Below are 16,791 nucleotides of genomic sequence, written 5' to 3'. Positions count from 1 at the left end.
GTGAGTCTGACAGCTATTCTTTACTTGCATTGCCGTAGTTTACCTTGAGTCCTCAGTGAAGGCCCAATCTTCTGAGCTCCAGCAGTGTGTTTACTTACAGTAAAGTAAAAGTGCATCCCGTTGAGCCACTTTAAAGAAGACTAATTTCTCTTTTTTCACAGTAATTACTTGTAGCAGTAAATGTCACCACAAGTTCTGGCGTGACCAACATTTTTGTCTAATCCTGTTACTACAGGTCAGCTCTGTGCATTGCCACAGGCCATGCATTGTCACCAGGGGGGAAGTTTAACTTTTGGAGAGTAAACTCAGTACGCCGGTGTGTATTTTATCTCAGACTTAGTTTTGAAGTTATTTCTCGTTAACTTTTAAATCTCATGAAAGCCTAATGAGATGAATCCTAATAATACACTGCTGTTCTGACTACACCCTGCTGTTTGGATATTACCATGCTAATGAGCAGGGCTCCGTGCTTAAAGGCGTTCCATGCCATATAAACATGGACACACATGCACCCACACACGGTGATTGCCTGAATTGAATTCACCAGAAAAACACTGCACCTTATTTTTCCTCTCATTTATTTCTTTTCCTCCAGCCTAGCACCCACATAGGACGTTTGTGCACCCACGTGCGGATGTGCATGTCATGACCACGTCCACGCATGCTCGTGTAATACAATTCCATTTGCGTTCGATGTACTACGGTGTACACTTGAGTGTGCGCGTACCTCTGTGGACCTGTGTGCTCCCATTCCTCCTCAAATGCAATTACAGTTGTGTTAATAGGACTGAGGCACCCGATGCCACGCTGCATTATTAGATTAAACAGCAGATTAATTTGTGCTCATGCTTTTGGCCCCCTATCATCTCTGCAGCCTCTGCTGACCTTGGCCATGGTGTTGTAGACAGACAGTAATGAAGCCAGCCAGTCATAACAGCATTAGCATACATGGAGGTGGACGCGTACATACACCTCCGCCCTCACGCACGCACACAGTCTAGCACACCTCATTATTATTTATTACAGTATTAACCAAGGTGAAGTTTTAGGAGTTCAGGTGAACAAGTTCATAATTCTGATAATGTTTATATATATTTTTTTGAAAGATGCAGATTTGTCACACAAGGCGAGGCTAAAAGTCCTGGAAGGACAAAAACAAAAACCAAATTCATAGTAGCTTGTTTTGATTGTGTGGTCGCCCAGTCGACATCAACTGCACATGTTAAAATTTCACAGATAATTTTGGCTTAAAATTGTCTGGTAGTTGTGTTCTTGGAGGCAGTGGTTAGCAACTCTACTGGTAAATGTACCTCCGGAGAAGCTATGGAGTGGACTTTGTGGTAAAACTTTTGTTTACTTTTGTCTTCGAAATACAAAAAAAACGCTTTCAGCCTCATCGCGTCTTTCATTACGCGATGTAACCCACGTACACACACAAAAAAATATATAAATAAAGAATATGTTGCATTATTGTAACAATAACAGCAAAATAGTTTAACCAAACCCCACTCTTGAATTGATAAGAACTTCTATGCTACGTGACTGTAATTGTGCTATATGAGACTGAAGAAGACTCGGATGGACTGAGGAAATGTTTCTCCCACTGAATCAATTTTCTGGGATTCATGCTTGATGTTAATGTAAAAAAACCAAACAACTTGGTCAGTATGTTATTACTAAATGATTCCAAGCGCTCAAATTCTAACTATACTGTAACCATATTTGATTGAGAGCGCTTCTTCATGCCTTATTCAAAATGTAATGGCGCTCGTTCTTGTTGCTCACAGTTAAATCAAAAATAACTCGCTTTTTCTTGAAGGGAGTTGCTATTTAAGTGCTGGAATGATCTTAAATTCTGAAATATGGTGGGCTGGAAATGTTTCAGAGATAACATTTTATTCATTTGGTTTGATTCATCTCTTTCTGTTTCTTTTCTCTTAGCCTCCGTTTTGCTGTGTCTTCCTCTCTCCATCCCTCTATAATCTCTGACAGTAATTATCTCATTTAGCAGTTGATTCCTCCTCTCATTGATTCCCACTCAGTCCCAGCCACTGTCGACTGAAAATCATATTCTCTCTTTTAGAATCGTTGCATTTCTGATGACTCCGTGGACCCGCATGCCATTCCAGGACCGTAGCGCTGCTCTCTTGTTCGTTTATTGCGCACTCCCTCCCACTTTCTTCCTCCCTCGATCGCTCTCTCTTTCTCTCCCTCTTGCTGATAATCTTCCTAGCCTCCACACTTGCTACTCAGCTATGTGCAGGAAAAAAAAAGAAAGAAAAGAAATCCATTACTTTTATTAACTTCTCTCTTATGACACACTCATTTCAGATTGATAGCCTTTTTATACCGACATTTCAGAAATTAATGTATGAGAAAATCAATTGAAATCATATTTTCTAAATCAAGTGAGCCGATGGTAGAAATAGGCCACCCGCGGTGATAAGTTCGATGCAGATGGTCTGTAGAGTAACTCTAAAGCTGTAGCATTTACGCTCTTCTGATGGTTTTGCCGTGTTTCAGTATCACAGGAGCTGTGCTGATCCGCGCTGATGTGCAACACAACTCGATATTTGTAGCGAGGCGCTGTTTGATAAATCATCATCTTGTTAATAACTAAAAGGCAAAATCAAGATCTCTGCTGGCTGTGAGCGTAGAGCTTTCTAATGGAAAAACAAGTAACACTTTTCCTTTCTGGCTGTAAATTAAACATTATATGCTGTTTCAAACGTGAGAACAAAAACCGATGATTTTAAGAGTAAACGCGTGTCTAATGTGGCTTAGTGTTTTACTGTGCCAGGGATATACTGTAAAAATTTCTTTACGGCTGCTTTTAGATTAAAGCTCAAAGTTGGCTCGAAGCTCTTGACATTAATAAAAGTTTTATTGATGAGGCTTGTCACATCCCAAGGCTGTATAATGGATACAAAACATCTTGGGGTGGAGGCTTTGTGGGTGTCCCGAAGCTTTCAGCGATTCGGCGCTCTCCCTCTCGACAGCTAATTTGAGAACTTTATGTATATGTGTTCGTCTGTGTAGATCCGCTTGAGATTAATCATTTTCCTAATTCGGTTTCAGAGGGTTCACCCTTTAGTGAAGTCTGCGAGAAGCTGCAGAGGTGGAAGCACAATAGGTTTAGTGTGTGCGTCTGTGGTTGTAGGCGTAAAAGGGTGGAAGGTTCGCTCTGCAGATGCGATTGTGTGTCTGTGCGTATCGTTGAGAAAATAGATTTGCGTGTATCTGAGATGGGGATGCATGCTGTGTTTTCTGTGCTGTCTCTTTTCCTCTCTGGCAGTCTCTGATGCACTTTGCTGTTACCTGCACCAGCAGAGTCATTATAAAACTCTTTAAACAGTGCCGTTACCTGTTTATGTCTCTTTCTCTCTCCAATCTCTTTCTGGCTTTAGTCTTTGTCACTCAGTATGTATCTCTTTGTCTTTTACTCATGCGGTATGTGTTTTTGTCTTTCTCGCTCACACACACACACACACACACACACACACACACACACACACACACACACACACACACACACACACACCCTCCCTCTGTCTCTCCATCTTCCTGTCAAGTGGTGCTCTTTTCTTCTGGTAGTGATTAAGTCCAAGGTCGGCTCTATCAGAGAGCCAGTGTTTGAGAGCAGCTCTGGGTGCCAGAGAGCCTTCATTCCCCGGGCCTTAGATGTCCCACTGATGGCTTCCCTTTGCTTGTCATGCCTACTTACAATGCTCCTCCTCATACATCAGCCTATCGCTGCCCTAAGACACCGTGGGCCTCAAAATGCCTTTGTGTGTGTGTTTGTGTGAAAGTTCCCGCCCAAGGCAGAGGGAGATGAGGCCAAACACATAACAAATGGAGAGACCGTTGAAGAATGTGTCAGACATGAAAAGGGGTATATTTGGAGACTGTAATAACTATGTGTTGTCTTCCTCTGATGTGCAGAACTTGGATGTTTCTGGTCTTAATTTGGGGCCTTGTAGATTAATTCAGCCGTGCTGCTCCAGTGGTTTTTGTTGTTCTTCCTGAGAAAAAGTTAGGACCTTTGAGGAATGCTCTCTAAATTTGACAGAATTGGACCGTGGGTAATACCTCATTCTCTCTGTGTGTTTATGAGCAAATAAAACAGTCTGGTTTATGACAGGGAAGCTATTTAATTTCATAACCAGCATCATATGTTCTATCCATCGTGGTGGCTCAGTGGAGTGATATGCACTCGCTACATCTTGACTTCAAATTTGGCTTACAGCATATGAATGAATGAAAAAAGAAAGAGAGGGAGAAAGAAGTAAGAAATTATTGATTTCTTTTAATTTTATTTTTTCTGTTAGTTCCCACAAGCAGAATATAAAAAAAATCACAAAGGTTAAGATACAAGTCTTCACCCACTGCCACCTTGGAGCCCTCCACTCCGCCGTTCCCACCCCACATCGAAAAAAGTGGTGTCTGCCGGCCTCTTATCGCCCCCGCCCCCCTCACTGGAGCACAGAAAATACATAATCAGAGTGCCCTGTGTCAAACTGATAACCCCCAACACAAACCAAGAAGTAAGTGTGTTTGTGTTCACATTTATGTGTACATATGTGCGCGTCACTGTGTACTCGCGCATCTGTGTTGTGTCTCAGGGGTGGTAGAGAGGATAAAGGGGAAAGAAGCAGCAGAGGGGATTTGGATGAAAAAAAGGTAATGGGGTTGTGGGGGTTGCAGAATGAGTCGAAAAATTGTAATAATAATTTTCTTGACTGCTGTATGGAGGAGATTGGGGGATTTATGAATATAATGAGGAGAGAAGAGCCTAAGGATGATGTGCGTCTCTTGCAAGAGTAATTGAAGAATAATTCATTTGGCTGTAAGACTTTTAACTCAGAGACAGACAGAGATAGAGAGGTTTTTGACCTCTGGAGGGAGGGATATCATGTCTCATTATTGGCCTAACTAGTGTCACTGTGCCGTGACTGCCAACCAGTGCTGTCGCTTCGGTTTGTGCGTGCGTGCATGCGCGTGTGTCTATATGGCCATTTGGCAGGAAAAACCAACCTTCTCTATCTCCTTGAGCTTTTTCCTCACCACTGAGTTTGTTATCAAGACCAACACATGCAGGATTAGTGACTGAAAGGGAGAAACAGAAAGTGAAAAGGGGGGTAGGAGAGGGAAAAGAAGTGATAGACAGTAGATGGGCATGCGACAGATAAAGAGCAGAGTTAACCACACATACACACATACAGAGATCAGCTCACTGGTCCATGGCTGATGCAGACAATGTATTTGTGATATCAGATCCATGGCCTGTACCACTTTTCTTTTTTTGTTGCCTCAGTCCTTTTTCAAATATCCATATCATTCTGTCTGCTCAGGTCTGTATGCTATTAAATGCGCGTGTGTGTTTTTCAGAGTGTGTGTCTGGGAGATTGGGGGGGCTGGGCCATGATTTAGGCTTACCGCAGAGGGATTGTCTCGACACAGCTTTCTTCTGTCTGACTGAACTGTCTGGGATGTTCCGATATGGAGAAAAAAAAGCAGACAAAGACGGCGCGTGCATGCATGAGTGCGCACTCGTATTCACCTAGTGACACCGCTGCCATTCGTCCCACCTTTTTGCCCCTGCTTCAGCCTGTCTCGCACAGTCCCAAACACATGCGGACAGCCGAGCAGACACCTCAGCAACACCTTGTGACTTTGACTTCTTGCTCAGGACTTTGAATACACTTGAAAGTGACTGGCTAAACTTTGTCTTGGCGATTTCGACTCGTCTCTATTCATGTTTGGCGGTCTAGGAATTTAAATGCTGATAGTTTTACTTAAAAAAAAAACAAAAACAAAAAAACTGTTCTTGCAAGCATGGGCTGTTTTTTTTCTTTGGTACATTGAGACCTGTTTTAACTGACCAAATTCACATAGTAAATCTTGATGTGGTTAAAAATTTACTGCAGTAATGAAACAGCAGCAGCTCATATTTTCCAAATCTAACATGTTCGGTATTTATGACTAAAACAATGCTCACTCTGTCTGTGCTTTTTAAATGTCATCCCACTTCATGTCAACTGGGATACTGAGGTTGATGGACAACTACAGCCATGAACTCATGCTGCTTTTGTGCCAGCGCTCAAACCATGACATCATATCCTCTGCACGGGGTCTACCAGGCCTCAACTTCCTGCTTGGCATCGTCAGCCTTGTGTAAATATATGTAGTAATGGCACAGGTAGTTATAGCGCCGTAGTCTGGCACGAAACACACACACTCACACTGACTGTATGACATATACTAATGTAATAAAGTGCCAAATCAACCTCTTCAAATTTCAAACCTGTGCTTATGCTTGGCTGAAAAACATCTTTGTAACAGCCAGTTATTTTTTACCCCCCATTTAACGTGATATTTTGTATTTGACCTCTGACTGAGGCTTTTCTTTTTCTTTTCTTTCTTTTTTTGGGACAAAAGCTTCTAATTTGAGCAGGCAAAAGCCAAACGGCTTGTAGCGTGGAGATCTCAACTGGTCATGTGGAGTGAATTAAACAACCTCTTTTTATAAAAACGTGTTGCTGCACCTTCGTCTCAGACCAGAACAGCTTTCTTATTCAGCTTTTGTCATTTGTCTTTGCTTTTCTCTTTATTTTTGGATAGATGAGTTTGAGCAATACATGAATTGATTTGGAGCCGGAATCTCATTAAATTGTGATTCACATCCTTTGTTGTGATTTTCCGATTTGTCGCATTTTACGTTTTCAGTGTTGTTTCTGCTTTGTAGGAAATAATGAAATTGAAGTTTGATTTTTACGACTTTAGAAAAATATATTCATTGGTATTGAAGTTTAAAATATCTCGTCGTTTCCAATATGTATTTAACTACTTATGATTACAGTAATTCTTTCATAACTATATCTTTAATATTGCTGTAGATATAAATAATTATATTGTAACGTTTGTCGTGCAGTTATTTATCGGTGAAATAAGTATTCAGACAGTGATTAACAGACAGAGAAAAATGGGAAATTCTTGTATTATAAGGGCAGAAATGACAAAAGAAAACAGTCTATAGAAAATAAAGTAAAATAAAGCACCTTAGTAGAGTAAACTGGCTCAATAAAATAGAAAAAAAAATCTCAGTAAGTGAAATATTGTAATAAAATATAAAATATTGTATTTGTTTAAGCAAAAGTCCATAAAGGTTTGCAAAAATATTTCTTAAATAGGCAAAAATAAAACTGTTCATTATACATGATTGGAGCGTGTTATAGCATTCAGTTATGGGAGCAGTATTATTTAAGTATCATGCCAACAATACACTGTAGTGCTCTAATGGTTTCATATATTTTTTAATTGGGCTCCCTAATCTATGCCAATACAATGTTTTTGATACATTTGTAAAAACTCACTCTGAACCTTTAAATGAAAACAGTTGAGTCTAAAGTAAATTAGATGGAAGTAAAATTTATTCAATGTGAGCTATAAGTTCTTCGAAATTGTAGTTTATTACAGTGTTTCATATGACTCTCCTTAGATGCTTTGCACCACTGAATTCTGTCCATGTAAACATGGGTTCATATATTATTCCTATAATTGCTGTGCACATAAATTCCTGCACCATGCATGTGTTTGCGGGGCGGGAGCGACACGCTGGCCTCAGAGCAGCTGGATTTTGTAGGTTTTCCCTGTTTTTTATGAACGGCATGAATAATTATCCAGGTGTTGCTGCCAACTCAGAGGAGACGAGTCAGACTCTGCCTAGTTACAGACCTCAGCCAACGAGGAGAAAAACCTGCCGAAACACTCACCAAATCCCTGCTCTGTATTCTCTTGCTCTGCGCCTCTCTCTCTGTCTCTCACTAGTTTTCTCTCTGTGTGTTTTTCTCTGTTTCCGTCTCTTTTGCCCCGGTGTGAGTTTGAAACTTGTTTTCTTTCTCATCTCGCTCTATGGCTCGCGTGCTTTCTCCTTGCCCTTTCTCTCCATTTATTTATTTGTTCTCCCTTTTTTTTTTGATTCACACAAATACTTGGGTGTAAAACAAGCTATAATATGAGAGGAAGTTATTAAATACACTGGGAGTATTAAAGCCTTTCACTTCTAAATCAGATTATATCTATCAGCAGTGCAGAAGCAAACACTTGCACTGTAGCCTTGTTTTTTTTTGTGAGACTTTTTATTTAATGGATGTTTTTCTTTTGGCAGATGTCTGCTAAAGTGTGGAATTTATTCTCACGCTTGGATAAACAAAGTCTCAACCGTGACTCTGTCTCTTCCTTCTCAGGAAGATTTCTGCTAAGTTTTTAGTATTTCTGCAACCTAGCTACACACTCAGCCAATCAAAACTCACACCGGTTGGCCTGATTTCTCATTGGTTGTCCACATCAATGAAACTGTTTCTATTGGTCGTAGTAAAAAAATTACATTTAGCAGACATAAGCAGTTTTGAAGATTTGGAGAACAAATACTGCTTTTGATGCTGGGGCTTTTAAAATTTACTTCAAGCTTATTAGTCATACATACTGAATGCAAATAGCTGTCTGTGTGTGAGTAAAAGCGTCTGCTGTGGATGGTAATGATTTTCGTAGTGTGAGTGCGTGTCTGTTGTGGTGAATATTTGGGGTGTTGGTCACTTAGCCCTACATCGAGGTTCGAAGTATGCTGAGCAGATTTGTGTTCCCACATGAGTAAACCAAGTAGAGACACACAGACAAGACAGATGGACATACGCACGCGAACACACACTGGCACGCACGCCCCGATCAGCGCCACCCTGAATGAATAATTTAGCACTTCGATCCAACGCCGGCCACAGGGGGCACATGACAGTTTTTGTGTAAATGTGGGTTTGTGTGTTTCTGTGTGCTGTCTTTGTGAACATCTATGATAAACCACATAGTTTGGGGTTTTCCCCCTTTCATTACTTACTGTTGTTTATCATGTCAGTTCAGCTGTCCCTGATGGTTACTGCCACATTCTTGACCTACCTTTGCACACACAAGCCGTCTAATGTTTATTTCATTTGTATATCTAAGCATATTTTCATAGGTGAGGATATGATGGGGGAAAAAAACGTTTCATGTTTATTTCATGCCTAAGCAGATCTTTTTATCACAAGAGGTGTGGATCCAATTTTCTCTGAGAAGTGACAGAAAAGCCAGAGGCTACAGAAGAACAGAGAAACGGAGCGGTTCGACAGAAGTAAAGGTTTTGAAAGCCTCCTTTATTACTTTCAGCGCTGCGCAGCATCCTTAGCGTGTTTGTTTGCACTCAGTGTGCACGTCTGATTCTCGGTATGTGGGGAAAGGGGAGAGTGTTTACATGTGTGCTTACTTCACGCAGCGAGCCGTGGTTATCCATTCCCCCCATGTGACTTCATGCTGGTAGGTATATGTCATGCCTATGGAGCCGACAATAGGGCTCACTGATCTTAACGGCAAGTGTAAGCTTGTTTTCTCTTTAGCCTCGGCCGTGACATTTACCTCTATGCCTCCCTGGCGGCTGGTTGGAACATCATACCTCTATTATCTTGCATCCCCGATGTGTGCATGAGTTTGAGTGTGTACATGTGCACCTGTGCCTTAAACACATTTGGGTATGTATGAGAGAAAGTACACCTGTACAGTCACTCGAAAAGCCTTTGGTAATTTCAGCGTGCAGGCACGCTTGTTGAGTAGTGTTTCAATTTGGGTTTGTAAGAGGGTGTGAGGAAGTAAAGATTTTGCTTGGAGGATTAATCTAAACCCCCTCTTATAAGGTATTCAGATCGGAAAGTGGGATTATTGAAAGTCGGAGAGATAAAAGGAAGAAGGAAAGTGAATGCTCATATTGGCTCAAAACCCCCTCACACCAGGCATACGGCACAGAATTGTAAACAGTAACCACAAGCAATTTCATAGCATTTATCTGCCTGGTTAGATGTTGTTTTGTGTTCCTGCTGGGTGTTTTTTCCCAGTTTTTCCTTTTTTTTTTTGGATTACGTGGCAAAATACAAGTTTACTCAGTATATAGAGATACAACTTCTTCATTTCTTTGGAATATAACAAAACCGTGTATGTAATTTAGCACAGCTTGCATATCGCACATGCTTTTCTTTAGGAATTTCTTTCTGACTTTTTGGAAGGTGGATTGAAATATTTTGCTCTTTGTCTGCTCTGAACAGCTCCCTGTCTGCTTTGTTCAGCATCATTTTTCCAAATCCTGAAAACGGTTTTGTGTGTTGCCTCTTGTAGCTGCGGAACTTGAGCGTCCTGGATCTGCGACACATCTCGGAGCTCAACAACGAGACGGTGATGGAAGTGGTGAGGAAATGTCGCAACCTCAGCTCTCTCAACCTTTGCCTGAACTGGAGCATCAACGACAGGTATGTCTTTAATGTGCTTTCTGGACCACAGAGTCGCAGCCGCTGAGTCAGCACGGACCATCTCGGTGCATGCTGACGGCCAAGTTTGCAACACAAACTTTGGGTGGGGAAAAAATAGGAACAGAAATTTTGTTGCAGTTAATGAGTTCAAAAATGGATTTATTATCCAAAAGTGGTGTCAAATGTCCAATTTGTGCCAATACTCACATAAAAAGTCCAACAAAAAAGGTTCAGTTGCTCTGCCCCCTCCCACTAAATTATTTGACTAATGGCTTATTAGGGCCTTAAAAAAATAATTTAAAAAATGCGGTCTTTTTATGGGGATTTGGCTTTTTGTCATAAAAGGAAAGTAAATGTCATGTCTGGAATCATAAGAAAAATTGCGATTACGCATTTGATAAGCAGTAAATTTGGAGGGTTTTATTGACTTATTAGTTTTATGAGATCACTTTTTCCTCTTTCTTGTGCATTCATTCAGTTATGTGTGCATACTTGTACAACTATGCACACGTAGGAAATGAATGACTTGCGAATTAAAAACAAGTTAAAAGACCAACAAAAACTTTTCCTTTTTTATTTCTTGCTATTTCCTGCTCTCATCCTTTTCTTTCCCCATTTCTTTTTTTTTTTTTTTTCCACTCAAATGTGAGACAGGGCTTGTACTGTATGTGACAACAAGAGTAAACCGTCTCCTTTTTTATTTATTAGCTTGTGTTTTATTCATACGTTTCTATTTTAATCTATTGATCTACAAGGGTTCTCTGCAGACTGTACTCCCACTCTGTCTTAGGAGTGTGAGCACAATATTGAATGCACCACGATACGTAGCAACAATGGAGGCTGGCGAGCATGCGTGCGCGTGTGTGTGTATGTGCACGTGTGAAACCGCTCTTGAATTATTGAGTTTACAGCAGACGTGTGGTAGGAAAGTCATGGTAATACTTAGCTACATTCATCGATTGAAAATCGTGGAATTTGGTGGGATCCTTATAGGAGCGCATTGTGCTACCAACTTTTTTTCCTTTTCAAACGCACATTTGTGCACACAGAGGTTCAGCCTCAAGCGATTCAAAACTGCAATGATTGCATATTGATATTTACTGCATTGGCCCAGAGGCTGAAGGATTGAAGATATATATGTGTGTGTCTGTGTGTGTTTGACTGGATTTGTCTGAATCACCTGTGGGAATATTGGAATTTAAAATGGTGTGTGTGTGCGTGTGTTTGGCAGTCTGTGTGGGAGATAAAACTAGGTTGTTCTGTATGTGTGTGTGGCAGCATACAGTAGGTGTGCTGTTGACTTATGAATGAAGCAGAGATGGTGGGGAGCGACAGGCTGAGGTGGGCCATTAGTGGCGTAGGAATCCTACATGCTTGCTGCCTTGACGCTGCTCTGCTTCCTCACCTCTTATTCCCTTTGCTGTTTTATGCATGAGTCTTTACGAATCTCGTGATGTAGCTGAGTGTTAGAAGAAGAGTAAGTAAGTGAGTAAAATGTTGTGAGCCATTTTCAGGCAGAATTAAGAATCTTGCTGCTTTGCGTTGATTAAGAAATATTTTTTAAAAAAATGCCAAAATTTCTGCACAGCAACAGATTTTCCTTTTTTTATATATTACCAAAGCCTTAATATTCAAATTTGACAGAAATTTTATTTCCTGTGTTGTGACTAAAATTAGCGCTGTGACTCAATAAGAACTTTAATCAGTAACTAGAGTATGAATTAGATAGCAGGTAGATAGATGGACAAGATGGACACACACTCTCAGCAAACAAGCCTGGCAGGAAATCAGAGACTAGACTGTGGCTTTATGATATCTTACAGCTGCAGACAGACTGCCAGTCCCAAGGTCATCAGGCCATCTGGGTTACTGCTGTTGGAGAAGCCAATACATACTTCCACACACAGGTTTCTGACTTGTTGTCACAGTGAAGACCAAACTGTCTTAACCCTCTCTGACGTAAGTGCTCCGAGGGTACAGCTAGGTCAGCTTGTGCCTGTGTGTGTGGTTCAAACTGATGACAGTGTGCTGTGCACAGGTAAACAGGCAGAGGAAATGACCCCTTATTTCCAGGCTCAATTTGCCCCCAACAAGAGGCCATTGGGGAGATGGAGCTCAGTAGGAGGTAAAACACTCCAGTCCTTTTTCCCCCTTTTCTTCTTCTCGTTTCCTCTTTTTCTTGTTTTTCGTCTTAAGAAATATAAAAAAAAATATGAAAAAAACCACCGTGTCATCTTGCTTCCACCATTGTCCTCAATAATAGCGGAAAACTGCCTCCCCGTGTACGAAGGCGAGATATGATGACCAAATATAGACTTCCCATCGTCACAGTCCGATGGGCAGATTGCGACAGTGGGACGCCTATTTTTTGGTCACTGTCATTTCTTGGGGAGAGAGGATGTGATGTTCTGCAGGTGGGCAGTGTTGGCCCTATTATTTCTCTGTATCCTCTTCCAGCGATGATAGGAGAACAAAGTGGGATTGTGTTTTTCAAATGTCACAGCGTTTGAAAATGGGGAGCGAGTCATGATCAAAGCCGAATGGCAGAGCAAATGGCAGCGCTCACTTTTTAGATCCAAGTTGAGAACAGTGTCAAAGTTAAACGGTTTTTCTTTATTCTCTGGTGCTGGGTGCGTGGTGAATTTGTGATTTTTTTTTTTTTGTTACCACTGTGTGTTGTTGTTTGTGTCTGTGTGCGGAGATTCTTTTTTATCTGAAATCTTTCTTTCCTGCTGTCGTGATTTTTATAGTATAGTGTTTTTGTGTTTGTAAATATGGCTTTTATCATACTGCAGTTTTTCTGCTAAGGCATGATGACATGAAAGATGAGATTAAAAAAGATCTACATGATGTCACGCTTTAGGACTTTCTGTGTGTGTGCGAGTGGGAGTGTGTTGTAGTGACGTTTGTGGTACAGAGTTTTCAGTAGTTCTGGTAACAAAAAAAAGTAGAGTCATCCAGTGTTCAGCTAACATTAACCCGAGTTCTGGACACAAGGCCTGTGTTGACATACAGATTTATGTGCAACCCCGGCTGTGTCCGTCTGCTTTTGTGTGTGCATGTGAGCAAGCTCTGGTCAGCTGGCCTGTAGTCTTTGCTGAAAGCAGATGCGTGGAGTAAGTGAGTCATTTATTTTATGAGATCTGTATTGTTGGAAGTTGGGCATTTCCCAAAAGCCTGGGCGTTCTTTCCCTCCGTTTCTTTCCCTTTATTCATCTCAGTCTTTCTGCCAGCTTCAGTTAAACAGGGGAATCAATATTCATCCATTCCTTCTTCGGTTTGTTACGCGAGGCCAACATTCTCAGCATATCTCCGTCACTTCTGAGCATCACAAATCACGGCCCAAATTGGCTGTTCTACATTATTTTTTACCCTCTTTCGCAGAAATCAAACTAGATAAGAGACGACTGGGGGCCCTCTCTGACTTTCAGGAGCCTGTAAAGCAGGAAATAATTGGAGACCCATTCTCCCAGAAACACGCCTCTTTTAAAACTTTTTAGGGTTTGGGGGTGTTTGCACTGAAGCCCCATTTCAAATAGCCTTCGTCGCAGCCACCTGGCAGTGATCACGAACGTGTTAAACCTTCCCCAATCCAGATGATGACATGATACATCAGTGTGATCAATGATGTGTTAAATGGAAATTGGCTGCTCTGCTTTGCTTGGTCACAGTGAAGGAAATGAGGGCCTGTGCTAGTTGAAGTTCTCCAAGTTTCATTTAAGGATGCTGTAAAAGGCCAGTGTGGGAATACATGGAAAAAACATCTACCTGAAGATGTAGCATATAACAAGAACAGGGATTTAACCTAGTAGGCTGGACAATGAAGCCTGCATGGAAGTGCGAAATTCTCCAGTGGCTGCTTGAGGCCTACTCCAAAAGTATGGCTTCCAAATCCCTAAAGATGTTATATGTTAAAATGCTCGACATCAGCCAGAAAAGCAATATTTCTTCAGTCTGGTACATAAAAGGATTGTAAAAAAGGATGTATTTATCTGTTCTTGATTTGATTTTGATATTATCAATGATAATAATAATAATAAAAATACGCGTTCAGAAATCAGTGTGAAATGTGATGGTGGTGATGGAGATCTCCATGTTTTAAATACAGTCTGTGATCAGTGCTCTATAATGTTTACATTCAGCTTAAGTTACTTATTAACAAAAGGAGGCAAGCCTGCACTTATAGAGGCGGTAGTTGAGAATAAAAATAATGATAAAATACCACAATTGTGAATAAAGTCATAGTGGAGCGTTGTGTTTGGCCACTATCTGTGTGTTTCTGTTGAGCACTGTTCAACCCTATTTTTAGAAAGTGGGAATGATGGTTAAATACTTGTCTTGATTTATGATACTTCTTTCGGCATACATATAATAATAGCTGTTGCAAGTAGAAGAAAAGGTCTTTTTAATTAAATATGTTTTGTAAGTCATGATTTTCTTTTTGCTCAATAACAGTGATTTCAGTTTTATTTATTTGCTAACGTGTATGTTAGGTATATTGACTACACAGCAACCCTAATTTGGAAGAGTGGCAGAAAATGGAAGGATAGATTCATGTATGGAGAACAGGCTGTTGAGAAATTTTGGAAGAAATCCCCTGATTTCATCTTACTCCAACTTATCTTACCTGTTACTGAATTCGGCCATAAAGAAATCAGGAAGCTGTGGAAAAGCTCTAAAAATCTTAAAACAAGAGGCCATTTGAAGTGTCTGGATCAACTGGATCGTGCATAGGTTTCCTCTACCTTTGGAAGCTTCTTAAATGCCAAGGAAAATGTCAGCAGAGCCCAAACCAACGACTTACAGACATTTGTCCTTGTCTTGTTTTTCCACCACCTGTCTCTCCAGATTTGAGGAGAGGTGCTGAAGGGCCTTCAGTGTCCTTGCCGCTTCTCTCATTCTGCGTCTGTATTTTTACGCATGTAAAACAAGAAACCTTCTTTCCTTTGTTGATATCATTTTTTTCTTCAGTCTAGAACTCAGGGGCAGACTCTCCGCTGCATTTGCATGATTTGTAAATTAAAAAGCCAGGCCCTTTTTTTTTTATTTGTTTGGACCTGCCATGTTGAAGCAGATTGGCTGTCAGTGGAGATCAGAGTCCTGCTTAGCAGAGTGAATACACAAGGAGAGCTAGTATTGCCCTGTTGTCAGACATGATGGGAAGAAAAGGTGCGGGTAAAACCAACGAGCTGTAATGGAGACAGAGTGATTAGGCACGGCAGAAGCACTTGTACGCATGTAGCATATTTTCATTTCTCTCTCACTTATGCCTTTCATCTCAAATTCTTACTCTCTTTGCTCTGTCTCTTTTTCACACTTCAGCTCCCCTTCAGTTGTCTTTTTGTGTTTCTTCTTCTGTCTTTTTCCTTCTCTCTCGCTCTCTCTCTTTCTGTCATGTGCACAAATACCGAGGCGATTATTTCTGGCAGGTTGGGTGTGAAAGTGCGCTATGATAAACATGCTGCCGTGGTTATTAATTTTGAGTAATGGCAGTGTCAAACTCCAATGCCTTGATAAGTATCGGAGATGGAGAAACATTTGTGGCGCGGCGCAGAGACACAATGAAGGCAAGCAGCTGGAGCTTATAGACTACAGCAGCATGAGAGCCGCTGTTGTATTCAGGCACAGATCCAAGATTAACAGCTTCCTGCACCTCTCTGCATACGTTCTGAAAAGTCAGACCTTTGACTGACTAAAATATATACTGTAAAATTAGTTAAATATATTCTAGCGCTTGCGTCTGATCTTCCTAGCGGATGATGCCAGGTCCTCCTGCTACTCCAGGCTCTTTAGTGCAATTGAAATGAAGTTATTTCTGGATGCCATGAGATTTAATTGGTGATACGCCACTAGACAGCTGCTGAATGTTAGGGTCCTTGAGTAATCTTTGACTTTTATCATGCTTTTAAATAGAGTAACCTTGATTGGACTTTGCACAGGTCACAGTGGCGAGTAAATGTGCTGAAAAGTGAGAACCACATCACTGTTTCTCAACTACTAAGAACACAACAAAACATGCTCAGTGTTGCTGCAGTCAGACATTGAAAACAGTGTTTGCTGACCGAGGCACGAACTTAAACCATTTAGTTAGTCTTTGAAATGCTTGCTTGGAAGGTGGTGACCTTGTCTGCGACCACTTGTGGTCAGTTGCTCTCTTCAGAACAGTTTTGGTGGATTAAGATGGCAACAAAATGAGTCGGCCTGCTGTCAGTTTGTGGTTTAATCGGGTCAAGTTGGTACTTACATACTATCTGTTTGTGATAATATAGTCATTAACTTTAATAAATTGGCAAAAATGGCCAGTCCATTGCCGTCTACAAAAACAGAAAATCATGTTAAATACTCATTTGAAACATTTATTCCTCCACAAATAGTAACATAGTTGCTACAGGACAGCAGTTTGACTTCGAAGTGACACAGGTGTCCCGCAGCTTTGCTTTTATATACAAATATAACCAGAATACAA

General features: G+C 40.9%; 1 protein-coding gene across 1 annotated transcript in view; it reads left to right on the top strand.

The window, feature by feature from the left end:
* Positions 1 to 16,791, top strand: part of fbxl17 (F-box and leucine-rich repeat protein 17) — a 223,163-nt gene that overhangs the window by 73,210 nt on the left and 133,162 nt on the right. Inside the window, exon 8 of the mRNA XM_084947158.1 lies at positions 10,195 to 10,325. Coding sequence (XP_084803284.1) covers positions 10,195 to 10,325 — 131 coding nt within the window. The remainder of the gene's footprint in view (positions 1 to 10,194; positions 10,326 to 16,791) is intronic.

Source organism: Perissodus microlepis, chromosome 12 (assembly GCF_051167445.1).
Source record: "Perissodus microlepis isolate ML-2025 ecotype Zambia chromosome 12, ASM5116744v1, whole genome shotgun sequence".
NCBI classification, from domain to species: Eukaryota; Metazoa; Chordata; class Actinopteri; order Cichliformes; family Cichlidae; genus Perissodus; species Perissodus microlepis.
Note: the sequence above shows the minus strand (reverse complement) of the source record. Positions and strands in the feature narration are given on the sequence as shown.